At 33.7% G+C, this 16,473-nt stretch overlaps 1 protein-coding gene across 1 annotated transcript in view; it reads right to left on the bottom strand.

The window, feature by feature from the left end:
* Lrp1b (low density lipoprotein receptor-related protein 1B) overlaps window positions 1–16,473 on the bottom strand; it is a 1,427,040-nt gene that overhangs the window by 125,851 nt on the left and 1,284,716 nt on the right. The window contains exons 69-72 of the mRNA XM_013517439.1: window positions 11,451–11,580; window positions 9,525–9,631; window positions 9,059–9,191; window positions 4,898–5,020 (exon numbers count right to left, since the gene is read on the bottom strand). Coding sequence (XP_013372893.1) covers window positions 4,898–5,020; window positions 9,059–9,191; window positions 9,525–9,631; window positions 11,451–11,580 — 493 coding nt within the window. The remainder of the gene's footprint in view (window positions 1–4,897; window positions 5,021–9,058; window positions 9,192–9,524; window positions 9,632–11,450; window positions 11,581–16,473) is intronic.

Consider the following 16,473-nt stretch of genomic DNA (forward strand, 5'->3'; position numbering starts at 1 on the left):
AATTTCCTACCATAGCTTCCAGAAATTTCATGCCCCATTTTTTCAAAATGGTTTTTTAAAGTAAATACTGTGACTCTGAGCCCCAAACTTTTAATCATACCCCTATGTCACTACAATTTTCTCATCAAACTCATAAACATCAATCTTCCCTTAATTTAATCATGACAATTTCTGTTTTTTCCTATCTTTTCTAATTTGTTCCAGCTTCCTAGATGATTTGAACAGCCACATGAACAAACCAACCAGTAACTGGGTTCCATTACTTCTTTTATTTCTTGTTTTTTTTTTTTTCCAGTACAGAGAATCGAACTCACGACTTCACGCTTGCCAAGCAGGTACTGTGCCACTGAGATAAATCCCCAGCCCCACTTATTTATCTCTAATAACTATTTTTTAAAGTCTTATCCACCTAGGTTTTTGCTCTCCTGGCAGGCTGTGGGCACTGGCAGATTTCAACAGACATCTCTTCTTGATTCATCCAAAAGCAGTTTCTTCTTGCAAAAAACAACATTGCATCTGGATTTTCCTGTTCCTCACAATGGCTTCATATGCAAAACCCTTAATCTGAACGTCCCAACTCCTGACCACAACTTCTTATCCTTCAAGTTTTTGAAATTTAGTCAAGCTCATTTAAATACTTTTCCAGTTTTATCTTAAGCTATAAGCCCACTATATATCTACATTTTCTCTATTTACCAGTCTGTTTTGGTCTTACTTTTCTCTATTCATATTTATTGGAAACTGGTTGTATATTGAACACTTTAAAGTTACACTTCTAGATACTCACTTTCTTCCCCCTCGCTTCCTGGATCTTTTCTTTCTCATGTTGGGTACCTAACAAAACTCCAAACTTAAACAAATAAGATCATCTGTTTTTCCAAAGTCTGCATATGGGAAGCATGAGAATGTTGCATGTGATCATACTCCAAAGCCAACCACTATTACCCAGAATAGATACTTATCAATGCTTCTTAGGAAGCTCGCCTGTCTCTATAGTTATGCCATTTTATCTCTTTCACAGTAATGAATTGTGGGTATTCGTTCCAAACCTCTATATATCAAATTTCTACCTCTTACATATCCTTTCTACTGCACACAAACAAAACAATATAGAAATAGGAAATTCCTAAACATCTGATTAAATAATCACAGCTCTTTCTGAATCTACAAATGGTCTGTCAACTCATTCCAATACTTTAAATACCTGGAGAAGGAGAGTCATTTATTCTTATTTAAAATTATTTTTCTTCCTGTCCTACAGATAATTTTCTCACCTTTCTTGAATATGTTATTACCTTTGTGCCCTTTTTACCACACACTTTTGTTCATTTTAAATTTTATTGAAGCTAACCTTTTTGCAATTATTCACAGTCTCTCTGGCTGTTCAAATTCTTTTAGATATTTAGTGTCACTCAACATTCTTCTCTAAAAAAATTTAAAAAAAATGCTTTTCTCATGCTCCTCGTCTTTGTTGTAATGTGCTTCCACTTAGAACAATCTTTAAAAATTCCATAGTATTTATTACCTCTCTCACTTTGATTGCTATATTTGTATCTCTAGACAAACTCTTTCTGTTCAGATCATGAACTTAATCTCTATTGTACGCTTGAGATCTCAATTTGAATGTCCCTCCAAATGCAGCCCAAACCAGTCTGCTAATCTTTATGCACAAAACTGTTCCTCTTCCTAAATTCCTCTTTTCAAATGTGCAAGCAAAAATACCTTTCAAATTGAACTTATGACTTTCACCCCCATAGCCAATCTACTATACGATAACACTTATTGCATCCAGTACATCACCTGTCTATTACTCTGTATTTCACCATCACATGCTTACAGCGTTGTAATCTAAGCTACTAACACAGGCTAATGCTAGCACAGGGTACCGCTCACAGGTTTTCCTCCTTTTTAGTTAATATTTAAGAAATAAGACTATACATCTCCAAATAAGACACTTATATGGCACACTTGTCTCTTGGTATCCTTTCTGAGATTAGTTCTCAAACTCTCATAGATACCAAAGTTTGTAAACACTCATCCCTTATACAAAATAATATAATATCTACATATAACCTAGCCAGGAATTTAAGTCATTTTTAAATTATGTATAATACTTAGCATAATGTAAGGGCTATCAAATATTTGTTATACTCTATCATGTAGCAAATAATGGCAAGATAAAAGTCTATTTAGTAGAGACAAATACAATTTTGTTTTTGATAAGTGCTTGATTGAGTTGGCAGATGTGGAACCCAGCAACCTGCACAACTCTTTCTCTTCGAATGCTTCTAGACTACATTTAAAATTCTCAATGAAGACTACAAGTTTCTAGGCACAGTATCTCCACTATCTTTGTAGTTTCATGCCAGTAGGGATGGCAAAACTTTTAGAGACTGAGTGCCCAAACTGCAATCCAAAACTCACTTATTCACTTCAAAGTGCCAGCATTACCCCTTTGTGCACTGATATCTGATGCTTGGCTGCTGCCCACACGGTCTGCCCACACGGCTCTGTGGGCTTGCAGCATCATGCATGCCATATGTTTGCCAATCTGTGCTAAAGTAATGTGTACTTTGAAATCTCATCTCTGTGAACATGGGTCTTCTATTAAGCAATTGTTTTCTCTTACTGGTGTCTTTACACACCTGATTTCCCTTGTCTATAAAATTATATCATACTCCCAATCTCTTTAACCTACTTGTCAGTGATGTATCATTAAAATTAAATTTATTATTATTATTATTATTATTATTATTATTATTATTATGTACAGGGAATAGAACTCAGGACCTTGCATTCGCCAGGCAGGCCCTGTGCCACTGAGCTATATCCCTGGTCCAAAAGCATGATTTCTTATACTTCAGGATTGAACAATCCTCTTTGTTCCATGCTTATATGAATTACTACATCTTTTCTCTTTCATCATTACATAACCATAAATATAACAACAGTCTCTAACTTAAATATTTATTGAATGAATGAATGAATGACACATTTTCTGTTCTGTTTGACTTTGTCTATGAAGCTTGTTCATCTAGATCTCATAGAACTCTGGCTTTCCGAATTAATCTTTAGGCAGAGTTCATGTTAGCCCTCCCTGCCTTGTCCATTCCTCTTGCTTAATTATATAATTCCTTAAATTACAATTCATGGACATTATTGTTATTTGTCTAACAATAAAATATCCTTGCAAAACAAGAACCCTGTGGTTGTCAATGTTCATCCATAATTTCTTAGCATACTGTCGGGTTTATATCTACATGTCATCTCCCCAAAGCCTCATGCTCTCATGGGTAGGGATTATGCAAGGGTGGCTCATTTGCTGTTAGGAGACAGGTTCTGGTTGGGTCACCGGGGCATGACCCGGAAGGTCATATCTCCCTCCTCAGTCCTGTCCTTCATTGTCTGCTTCCTGCAGCAACTGCGTGATCAGCTTTTCCTCTGCTCTGACCCCTGCCGTGACTAGGGACAGCAAAATATGGTCTTCAGACATAACCCAAAATATATCTTTTTTCTTTAGGTTCTGGGTGTTGGGTACTGTATCCAACGAAGAGAAAGTAACTGTGGCACATATTTTGTCACACAACATAGCATGACTTGATGATTCTGATGATTAAGAGAAACATAAAGATCTCAGATAATCATCTCTTACAAGATTCTCCAGCTGTGCTATGTGGGATGCCCCTGAGAACAACTTCCTGGCAGTAGAAGTGGTCCTACAGAATTTGTTAGTTTCTAGATACTTCCTATCCTATTTTCTGTTTTTGTAGTCAAATAGAATAGGAATGGAAAAAAATTCCACTATTGTTCTTTGTTTATTATGCTTTCTAAAATACAAAGTTAAAAAAAAGGGTAAAAAAATGAAATAATAGGTTTGGGGTTGATATTGGTAGATAAGGTTCATATTTTGAATACATTATGATTTAGAAACAATGTAATCTCTGGAGATTCTCTAGAATCACTTTTAATATTATGCAAACAAACCTTAGTAGCATTATTCATCAGGTGCGCAACAAAAAGAAGTTTCCAAAGTTGTCTTTTTCATTTTAAATCCCTTGAAAACTAAAGCTGCTTCACATTTTGAATTTTTTCCATCACACCAAATAGAACAAAAACAATGTAAGTATATATATCTATGTTGTATTTTCTTTAATTCCCCTAGTATACGACTTAGTTAAATTTGAATTAGTAGAATCTTCCATTAATTAAAAAGTGAAACTACCTTTCTTTGTGAGATTAGATTAAAAGAATGAGAAGAGGGACTAAAACTTGAATAATTCATTTTAACATTCTCAAATTGTACATTTTATAGGTTTATTGTTTACCTACATATCTAACAAGGGCCAAGCAACTGCAAGTTGACTTTGGAGAAAAAATTTTTGTTAACATTTGCAGGTTTATATATATATATATATATATATATATATATATATATATATAAATAAAATTTCCTATATGCACAGTCAGTACCAAGAGTAGTGGTGACCCTTGGTATTACATGATTATGTGGTTTTATGTTTCATATTTTTCCTATTTACTTATCTGTTACATCTTTTAAAGTCTAAAACAACAATGTTTTGTAAAATCAAAATTCTTAACTGTACCTTACCCAATTCAAAAGGTCAAATACTCTCAATCCTCCCAGGCAGAGAATAATCTATCTTACAATAGTGTTGACATGTGCAAGTTTAGCTTTAAGAGTGCTCTCTACAAAGCCATGAACTCTGAGCAAGGTAATGCCTTTATTACATAGACAAAAGCTGTATCTATGGCCATCTTTAGCTACGTGACCCCCGGGCCACAGTGTCTGTGGTTCACCCCACCACTTCATTGATTGAGCCCAGTGCCCTAGATCAGGAGATGAGAGCGCAGTCGAAAGCCGCGTGCAATACTGTACCACACATATCTGGGGCTTCATCTGAGTTGTCTCCACAGTCATCCTGTCCATCACAGACCCAGAAGTATAGTTTGCACAGGGAATTATTGCATAGGAACTCATCAGGTCTACATATATTTCCTCCTTCATTATAAAACAGAACAGAACAAAAGAACAGTGCATTAGTCATAAAGACAACAGGACGCACATCCTTCCGAGTATGTGCTGCTTCCTTATATTTGTTTCCTGCATAATACTTAAGACACATAACTTTCAAAATTTTCTAAAGCAGGTGTTCATGGCTTACAATTCAGAACACTCTCCTATTATCTCTCTCTCTATCTATTTATCTATCTATTTATCTATATCATATTTTGTTTAGGAATACTAAAATAGGGTAGAAAGTAAAATGTAAATTATCTCCAGTGTTATATGATGTTGATGATACTGAGTATAATAAATTAGATTTTTAAAATTATGAATTTTTGAGATAAAATTGTGTAGTTCTAGATAGGAAAAGACATTGGTAGAATTAATAGGTAATTCAGCTCTATCTGAAATAGAATAACTGGTAAAATGTATTTGTAGTCAAAAAGACAAATTTAATCTTGTAAAAACAACAGAAGTTTGGCTTTATCATGCATTATTCTGGTTTTTACTAGGAGAAGCCTCAATAAGCCTTCATTTTGTGCTTTAAATTTTTACATTTTTTTTACATCTATGAACAAAAGGCATTAGGAATACAAAAGCAATATAAATTTGCCAAGTGTATTTACTAACTGTGCTGGACTCAAAAATTTCATTTGGCATTTATATCTGGAAAGCAAAACTGGCAGAGACCTCAGTAAGAATTCAGGAACTGTGGGCTCTTATCGTACTTTAGATGAACACATTATTGTGTCCGTGACTCAGTACCTTCCTACATTACCAAAAGAACCAGGATTAATGTAATTTATAAAATGATATTTATAACAAGTACCTGGGAAGTAACACAAAGATAAGAATGCAGAATTAAGATAAGTAAGACAATTCTCACTACACTGTTAAACCTCATATAAGATAAAAAATGTGAATAACATGGGCTGGTTTGATTTGACCCACTGATGGTATAAAGATATTTAAAAATGAGTACAAAATGAGTGTACTCATTGGAACATGGAATTGAAGGAAGTGGTCAAACCTGCGTTCCGAGGAAAAGCTGATATTCATCCTATGGATGGAGTTTGGAGAAAAAACTTGAGCCTCAGATTGTGAATGCTCCATAATTTTCCTTGCTCTGAATTTTACTTTATCACGTAAATGTGGAATTCAGTTTCAGTGGCAAAAATTTATGGGTGAGTGTTGTCTTAATTGAAAATCAAAATACATAGACTACAAAGCAGATTCTGATTTTTTCAGGATAAAGATTATAATGACAAAAGCCAATAACATCTTACAATGGGTTAAAATCAAACAGAATTTGTGAACTCTTGACATCCTCTGATAATTTTAGAAAATTCTATTTGTAGCACATCAGTCATATTAAAAGAAAAAAATAAGTTCCCTAAGGGATTACATTAGATAACATTATAATTTTCCCCATAAGAGTTTTGGACACTCCACTCTTTTTAGGGAGAGAAATATAAATTATATCAGAACTATAAAGAAAGGCAAAAGGTTTTGTGATAACTCACTAATGACTTTATGCTGTACTGTAAAGAATTTGCATTTCAAAAAATATATCATGGGGCTATTGTGACAACCTGTGTCTAACTTAAAATACCTTATTTTGAAATAGTATGAAGCACACAGCAAAAGTTATAATTTAAGGAGATTGGCTAGATTAAAATTCCAGTTTCCAACTGATATTCTTGATCTGCTCAACATGGGCTTATAGCAAAAATTGAAAAGCATATATTAATTAACAATGACATATCTAAATTATAACTGAGCTTTTGGCAGATTCATAGAAATCTGTTCAACTATATCATCACAGAAAATAAACATCTAGAGTTCTCTTAATTTGTCTTGAGAAAAATTTTAATGTACGATAATATTTTATAATTAACATACATAGTTTACATGAGAGCTGATGACTACCAAAAAGAACACCTCCAAATCTTTTCCTCCAAAATTGCCATAAAAAATAGGATAAAGTATGAAAGCTTGGGACAGAACTAGAACCGAGGTTCATCGAGGTCATGTTTCCCCTTCCAAAATGTGAATGCTACTTTAAGCCAAAGTCCTTCCCATCAAAAAAGTAAAACTGATTTCCTAGGAGAACATGTCAGGCCTATCCTGCAGTGTTTTCAGATTTTGGGGCCAAGTATTAGCTCATGTGACTAGAAGTGAGATTTAATAGAACCGATGTTTATTCTGGCATTCCAGTTCCCCAAAGCCTTGAAAGACTGTTACCCAATACACAAAACCATTCTCTAAGAGTAAGTCGAACACTAAAAATACAAACTTTGTCAGACCTAAGGTACATCTAAATGGGACCAAACATTTTAACCAAGATAAGGCACAGAAACATAATTATTTAGCAGCAAAGAAACACAGGGAAAGTTATTAGTGTGAGTGGAGAAAGGAGGGCTTTGATATAATTTAAGTGATAGAATGAAAGGCTATGAGCTTTCTATTTTTAGTCAGAAAGATTAAACACTTAGCACAAACCTTTCAGATTTTAAAGACATTTCACATGGTCTAGTGAAAGATATAATATGCCAAGATATAATATGTTAGAAAAGTAATGGAATATAAAGCTGGGGATATATACATTGAATCATTTACTTGTGAAACTTCCAGTCAGAATGATTCAGGTCTATGTAACCAGGGATACTTCAGTGGGATCAGCACGTTCACTTACTCTTAAATAAGATGAATTGGGCAGCAGTAAATATGTACAGGAGACTAGATAGGTTATACTACAGAAGTCCAAGAAAGAGTGTGTGAAAATGAACTAGACCCATTGCCCTGACTGAAGTTGCAGATGGAGCTTGTTAGATGGAGTTCATCCTAATGTCTTTTGATAGGAAAGTGTAAATGTTTCATTGCTGCTAGGCTGTCTGCCATGTTTATTGTCCCTGGAATGACAGGCTACATCAGTTGAGTAGGAGAACTTAACCAAAGTTAGAAACAGTCATTATGGATGTTTAACCTTTCGTCATTCTCTTTAAAACACTTCGGATTTTTGAAGGAAAGTAAGGATTCTTCTAAAAATAATACTTGATCGGGTTTGGAATATTATCTGATAATAACCACCTGATCTAATATTTAGAAAGGAGAAGATATTTCCTTGGGTGACTGCATATTGGTAGAAGGAAATATTTAGACATATTTATGATATAAAGTCCCTGAGTGCATCTTAAATGCCTTGTACATGTGAAAGTTTCTGCTGTCACTGCTGCTAATCCTGTTTCAGATAATCTGAAAAGGAAAGTTTATCAAAAGATTGTGACAAACAAATCATAAGTGATTTTATACTTAAATAGTACATTTAACAATATAAAATAAGATTTGTGTGATTTGTGATCACTTTGTTTCAACACAAAATTTACTTGCTTTCATTAATAACTATTAACTCAAATTAGTAATAATTGCTTCTTTAATGGAGTGATTTATAACTAAAATGTTATTATCTACCATAAAATAGTATTTACATAGCTAGAAAACAATGTATGATAAATTTGAATATTGATTTTACACAAAGAATATTATATTGTTATAGTTTTTTCAATAGTATGGAAAGATGGAAATTTGGGGTACAAACTATTACCCACCTAACACATAGAATTTGAATTTGTACAATGTAATATATCATATGTTCTTACTGTTCTTCCAGAGTAAAGCCAGCAATGTAGAACTGTACACAGAATACACAAAATATTTTGCAATAATATGTTTTCTATCCTCTTTGTATATCCTCATCACTGACCAAATGTCATATATGAAGACATTCTCCTGCTCAGTACTTATTAAACTCTTGCATTCAACTTCTGTTTGTTGTGCAAAGAATTGAATGTGTCAGCATATAATTAACATTATATGAGATGATCTGGGTTTTGCTTATTTGGAATACGCTGTGATAGAGCTATGAAGTGTAAATGGGATCATTAAATGATCTAATCCTCTACCTCTAGCACATACTATATATTGTGCACATCTTTGTTTTCTACTATGGGCATGCACAAAATAACACCTTACCTGTGTCACAGACCTCTTCATCACTTCCGTCCACACAGTCATGAATTCCATCACACAGCCATCTCACTGGAATACAGTGGGCTCGGTTTTTGCATCGAAACTGATCTGCCCTACATTCAGTCACACAGCCCATCTGTTCAAACAGAAATGGGCACCGCAGTTTTCACTAATGATAATGATATAATCACAGGCAAAATAAAAATACAGCTTATAGTATCGGAGATTCACAATAGAGTAAGATTTCTTTCATTTTGACTTAACGAATATAACCTCTATGAATGACAATGGGCTTTTGTATAGACACAGCATGAAAATTCAGGTCTTATTGAAATGATTGTATTTAGAATATTATAACCAGCATTTTAGACAGTGCTAAGAGTCAAGTTTCTATTTCTCTTTTATTATATTTCCTTTCCCAATCCTCATTCATGTAATTCAAAGATTTTAATCAAATGATAGACTTTACCTCATCTGAACCATCAGCACAGTCATATTCTCCATTACATTTCAAAGATGCTGAAATACATCCTCCGCTGGTACATATATATTCTCTTGATGAGCAACTAGGAGAAGCTGAATACAATCATGAAGTGGATATTTAGATATAGTAAAATAAATGACAGATTTGGAAGATAAAAACATTATGTAAGCAATGAAAATATAAATTGCTGAAGAGAGATGAATATAGGTTATATTATTTAAACAGTATTCAAGAGCTGGAATTAAAGGTTCATTTAAAATGCAATTTCCCACATCTTTGCATTATATTGAATGCACTTCAAAGACATAATAACCTGTGCAGGGAGAATTTAACTCTGACTAAATGAAGTTGGGGACCTCAATGTCTTCTATCACTTTCATTTTCAAATGTTACATGACTTCTGCACAATTTTGGATTATTTAAAAAGATGAGTCTGAAATCATTTTCAAAACTATAACAATATTAAGTAATTTGGCAAATATGAATTTACATATGCAGTTAATAAAGCAAAAAGTGAAAATCTGGGCATGGTAGCTATTTGGCTTGGGGGACATAAATATAATGTTTAATAAGCTCTATTGTTTTGAGGCCCAGGGCTTTAGCTCAGTTGTGTGTCCGCCTGGGACAGGTGAGGTCCTGAATTCGATTCCCGGTATGCCTACCAAAAAAATAAATTTATTATTTTGAGGTACTAAGCATGAATATGTGTATGGTCAGTGAATCCCATATACTTTGTGGCATTCCTTTATGACACGGAAGTTAAAAATAACATGTAGATACATTATTAATACTTCACAGCCTACTTGATTAACATAAATATTCTGACAACCACTTTGTTGGTTTGGGATTTCCAGCCTTGAATTAAACCCTTAGGGTTTCTGGGCATGTATTACACCACTACATGGTCCAATGTCCTCGCTAGCAACTGTGGTACTGTTGCTTAGTTCAAGAATGCTAAAACCTTTTTCCCTGAGTTTAACTCCTTTTAATTAGCAGCATTTGTCTAGCGAATCTGTATTAATAAGAAAGCAAAGTGTTTGTCTGTATTCAATATGAAGAAGATGTAATCATTGAGCGATATAGACCACTGATTTAGGGCTGAGCATGGAAATATATTTGCTGTATATTTGCTGCTCTGATTTGATCTCTTAATGTAATATTTCCAATGCTGCATATTGTTTACATTATGAGTTTATTATAATTTTATAAGATAATGTAATTGAATTGCCTAAGTAAAAACCAAATGCTTCAGGTAGCAAAATTATAAAGGCTTATTTAATGAAGATAAATGCACAAAATCAAATTTTTTGTGCTCTAGTTTAGCTTCCTAATTTTATTTTGAATTTGTCCTAAGGTGTAAATACCAGCGATATACTTTTGCTTCTAATATGTTAGCATATTAAACACACTGTGTTTGTTTCATAACCTCAAACATAACTGAAAGCTGAAAAGCTTTCTCATACTCACAGTTTCAACATATTTCATTTTGATATTTGGGAAGATAATTCCAAATGGTGTGATAAGTTATAAGAAATTCAAAATTTGGGTAAATAAAACTTGGATCCCATGTATGTGTAATCTCACCTGCTGAAACACTTTCAAAACATAAAAAGGTCACACCGACTAATTTACCTACATACATTACATATCATTTCTTTAAACCATGGAAAACCAAATTTGAGTGAATAAAGTTTGGATTGTATATGTAAGAAATGATTTCACCTGCCAAAATCTTTTCAAAACATGTAAAGGGCACATCAATTAATTTAGCTACAAATATTTCAGATTATTTCTTTAATACAATAAGTAAGTGAATGTTTCTGATACAGTGTTTTGTGTATTTTTTGTCTACATTTAAATTCTATCAAATGAGAGTACCAAGTACATTAAATATACCTTCAGGAATTTTACCTGGCTCACAACTTTTCTCATCTTCACCGTATTTACAGTCTTCATGGCCATCACATTTCCATTTTGCTGGTATACACTGACCGTTGGAACACTGAAACTGATCTTTGGAACAGCTTATTTCACAGTTTCTCTGTCAAATACAATAGAGACATAATGTATTTCTGAAAAAAAGATATGCAAGTCCAAAATACAACTAGAAAAGTGATGTGTAGAAAATGAGAAGTAGAAAGCACATCTACCAAAGTGGCTCAGATGGTCCTACTTTCAGCCTGTGGTTATATAATTATACCAATTTCCTACCAGTTGGTCTCTGGAGGTCATCATAAAACAAAGAAGTGGGAGGATAAATAGCATGAATTCATTATGCTAATTAAGTTGCTTTGAGTGGGCCATTCTTCAGAAAGCTATGAGGTGATGGAATTTCCATACTTGTAGTTGATAATGAAGATTGTGGAGAAATAAAAGATTTTAAAATCACTGCTGAGCAAGTCTGTCCTATGCACTGCAGCTCGGGCTGGAATGTGAACCAAGCACCCTGAGTTAAATTTGTTTTACACTGGCAAGATTTCACCTACAGTTCCATTGTCTTCACAGTTCCTCAGCAAGGCCCTTTTAGAGTTTATTTGGTGTTCATAAATCACCACTGCTTTTCTGACATCTGCTCCTAAAGAACTGTGAAATGAACTGCCACAATTGTCATTTCTGCTAACCTGCAGACAGTTTATCTGCAAGTCAAACAAGTTAGCAGATTTACTTTGCAGGATTTTTCAATATCTTAGGCAAGATAAATACAACATCCACTAGAAATTTCAAACATCTGGTTTAAGCCCTGGTTAAGGTGGGATTTTCCATGAAATATCTTGCTAGGAAGATATTTTCTCTTCTAAAGAGATGTCTATTGTTGCCAACTTGGACCTCCTACAAATTTGTAACATTCTCACAGATTGTGAAACTCCCAGGAAGACAAGAATGTTAAATTATCATTCACTATATCTTCCTCATTTCATCCCTATGTGAAAAAGGAAAATGTACTTCCTAAACTTTTGTCAGTTTCTTCTTACCAATGGCAAGTTAATTAGACAGCCTGATATATAATTAATCTTCTTCTCTCTTTTCCCAAATGTTGAATGTTTGCCACCTGCTAGGAACTTTCTTAGAAGGTAAGTCTGACTTCTTATATTTGAGAATCTCTTGGACAAATATGAAAGACCAACATCTAAATCACAATTGCAATATATGTTTATCACCAAGATAAATAAATGTGGAACTTCAGCGAAAGTCTTTACAGCAGAACATTTACCAGAAATGGAACTGCCTGAGAAGTAGTATTTCATGGGTAAGAACAATTTATCATGTGAAGTACCTATCTGAAGGCTAAGTGAGGTGATGGTGGATGTTGTGAATGACACTAGAAAAGGGGATCATGCACTGATGATGAGAAGGGGATTTCATAAGCTTTCTTCCACACTGTGCTTCCCAAGCTCAAGTAGATTCTGGGACGGGGCAGACAAACTAATGAAAAACTACTGAATGAACTTAATACCACAAGTAAAAAGCAGGTGTCTAAAGCAATTTTTTAAAACTGTTCATTTAAACTTACTTTAAGTGATGTATGAAAACTGTCACTTAATGTTTACATACATATATACATATAAGGTATTATGTTCAAATGAAGATAAATACTTATCTCCTCAAGCACTTCTCTTTTCTTTATAGTGAAAAGTTTCAAATAATTTCTTCTAGCTTTTTGAATTGTATAGTTCATTGTTGTCATAGCAACCCTACTAAATTATAGTATTGCAAAACATATACTGTGTAGCGATAACAGTGATCCACCTCTCCCTACATCTCCGTCTCTCCCCCACCTCTGGTCTGCCACTGCACTCTCAACTTCTGTAAGATCAACATGCTTAGATTCCACATGAATTAGATAACACAGTATTTGTGTTTCTGGGACTGGCTTGTGTCACTTGACATAGTAATCACCATCTGAATCAACATTTACAAAAATGACAGTGTTTTATTCTTTTATATAGCTAAATAGGAGTCTTATGAATATGTGCCACATTTTCTTTATCCATCACTTGATGGACACTTCAATTCTTTCCATTTCTTGGCAGTTACAAATAATATTGCAAAAAGCATGAGAGCAGAGATGTCTCTTAGAATACTTGATTCCTTTGGATATACAATTAGTGATGTGATTGTGGAATTACATAATAGTCCTGTACTTAGTTTTATGAAGAATCTCTATACTGTTTTCTGTAATGGTTGTACTAATACACACTCCCAGAAACACTGTGCAAAGAATCATTTTTTTCCACATCCTCTGCACTACTTTTTATACTTAGACTTTCACAGCAGCCATTTTTAAGTGGGATAATATGATATCTCACTCCGGCTTTGATTTGCATTTCTTTGATGATTAACAATACTCAGAATTTTACTTATGCCTGTTGGACATCTGATGGTCTTCCTCTGAGAAATGTCTATTTAGATATAATGCACATTTCTTCTTAAATAGGTTTCTTTAGTTTAAATTTTTATTTTTGTTTTTGAGGTTTTGGAGTTTCTTGTATACTTTTGGTATTATCTTCTTATCAAATAGATAATTTACAAATACTTTCTCTTATCATGTTGATTGCCTCTTAACTCTATCAATTGTTTTTTGTTTTGTTTGTTTTGTTTTGCTTTGTTGCTGGGCAGAAGTCTTGGAAATCACATCTGCCAATTTTTACTTTGCTTCCTATGTTATTGAGGTCTTGTGCAAAAAAGACTATATTTCTTTAATATCCTGAAATATTTTCCCTCTGTTTCCCTCTAGTATTTCAGGTTGTGTATTTAATCCTTTAACATATATTGTGTACATAGAGATCTATTTTTGTTCTTTTACATATGGATATCAAACTTTTCCATGTTGAAAAAAATGTTCTTTTTTCCAAAGAGTGTTTTAGCAGCTTTGTGAAAATGACATGTCTGTACTTGTGTGGGTTTACTTTTAATCTTTGTGTTCTAGTCTGTTCTATTTGTGCATATTTCTGTTTGATAAGATGATGCTATTTTGATTACTGTAGCTTTGTAATATATTATGAATTCAAGAAGTCCTTTTTTTTTGTTCCTTTTACTCAAAATAACTTCAGTTATTTGGGAAAATCTATGGTTCAATATAAATTTTTAGAATGTTGTATTTTTCTAACTATGTGAAGTTGTTAGTAATATTTTTGTAGAGATTGCATTGAATCAAAAGAGTACTAAGGAAGTAAAATGACATACAACTGACATTGATAGCCCCCATTCATGAAAATGGGAACTGTTTCCACTTTTCTTGCATTCTTTTCAATTTCTTTTTTTATTGATTCATTTTAGATACATGTAATGATAACATTCATCGAAGGGAATTTAGACCTGTACATGATATATCTTGCTTCTTTTTCTTTTCCCACTCCCTTCCATTTCATTATGGTTGATTTATTGCATCAACTTGAGAAGTTTAGAACACTAACTAAGTAATTCAGCAGGCCTACATCCTGGGATGCAGAGGACAGGCCTTTACCACTCTAGGATATTGTTCATTCGTCAATTCGAGAAGTTTAGAAGTTTATCTAAGCAACTCAACCAGGGTCCAGAAACCTCACTTTGTAAACATCCCAACCTGTGCAAGAGGAGGTCATGGAGATGGTTTGAGTGCTGCAACCACGGTAGGTGTAGCACTACATACTGTGTATATGTGTATATATATATATATATATATATATATATATATATATAGTGTATATGTGTATATACACTGTGTATATGTGTGTATATATATATAGTACATAGAGCACTATATATTCTATATAAGGCAAGAAAAGAGGCTTGCTTCTCCCCAGTTTTGCTCTTGTTGTCTTTCCCCTCTGTGAACCATGGCCCCTCTGCCTTGGAGCCAGCTGATTACCGATGGAAACCTCCACAAACTATGAGCTACATAAATCTTTCCTTCCTTAACTTTGTTGGGTACTTTGCCCCAGCAACAAGAGAAAAGTAACCAAGACAAGGGCTTCTTCCCCTCCTTATTTACAAAAGTTCTGTTTTCATTTTTCCTTCTATTCCCTATTGTTTCTTGTCCCTTTCCTTTCTTCTTCCTCCATTCCTTGGTTGCCTTCTCATGTGAACATTTTATGCCAATTTCTAAATGTCTGTTATACATTTTGGTGTTTATCTACATTTTTCGTTTCTCACATCAGAGAAACAATGTGGTTTTAAAACATATGTGGCTGATTTGTGTCACTGTGATATGATGATTTAATTATTTCAGAGTGATACCAACAAGAAGAATTGAACATCTAGTGTTGGTTTTTTGAGGAATCTTCACACTGATTTCCACACTGCTTGCACCAGTATACACTTCCACCAACAGTGGAGAAGGGTTCCTTTTTGCCTACAGTAAACCAGTATTTGTTATTCTTTTCTTTCTTGATAATAGCCAGTCTTCTGGCATTACATGGAATCTCACCATTGATTTATTCTGCATCTCTCTTTCTGAAAATACTAGAATTATACGCTCTGCGCCAACCAGTTATTCCCCTTCTGGGTATCCTACCAGAAGAATTTAAAATATGATACCACACCAATATATGTGCACCCATGTTTATAGCAGTAAAATTTGTAACAGCTAAATCTTGGATACAGTCCAAATGCCCATCAATGAAGTAATGAATAAAGGATGTGTTTTTATACAATGGAGTACTATTCAGCAATAAAACAGAATAAACTAGAGCCTTCTATAGATACATGGATACAACTTGAGATCTAAAATAAATCAGACTTACATGAGTAAACATCATATTGTCTCCTTGGTGTGAGAAACTGAAAGAGTAAATAAGTCCCAGAATGTATAGAAGATATTGTGAAATGGGAAAAAATTGGTGAAAAGGAAAAAAGAATTAGGATGGGTGAAAGGGAAAAAGGTGGTAAAAAAAAAAAAAAGGGAAAAATGCAAGTCAGTTATACTACTAGTGTCTCTCAGTTCATTAAAAAGGAT

The sequence above is a fragment of the Chinchilla lanigera genome, unplaced genomic scaffold (genome assembly GCF_000276665.1).
Source record: "Chinchilla lanigera isolate Chin_1 unplaced genomic scaffold, ChiLan1.0 scaffold00039, whole genome shotgun sequence".
In the NCBI taxonomy this organism is placed as follows: domain Eukaryota; kingdom Metazoa; phylum Chordata; class Mammalia; order Rodentia; family Chinchillidae; genus Chinchilla; species Chinchilla lanigera.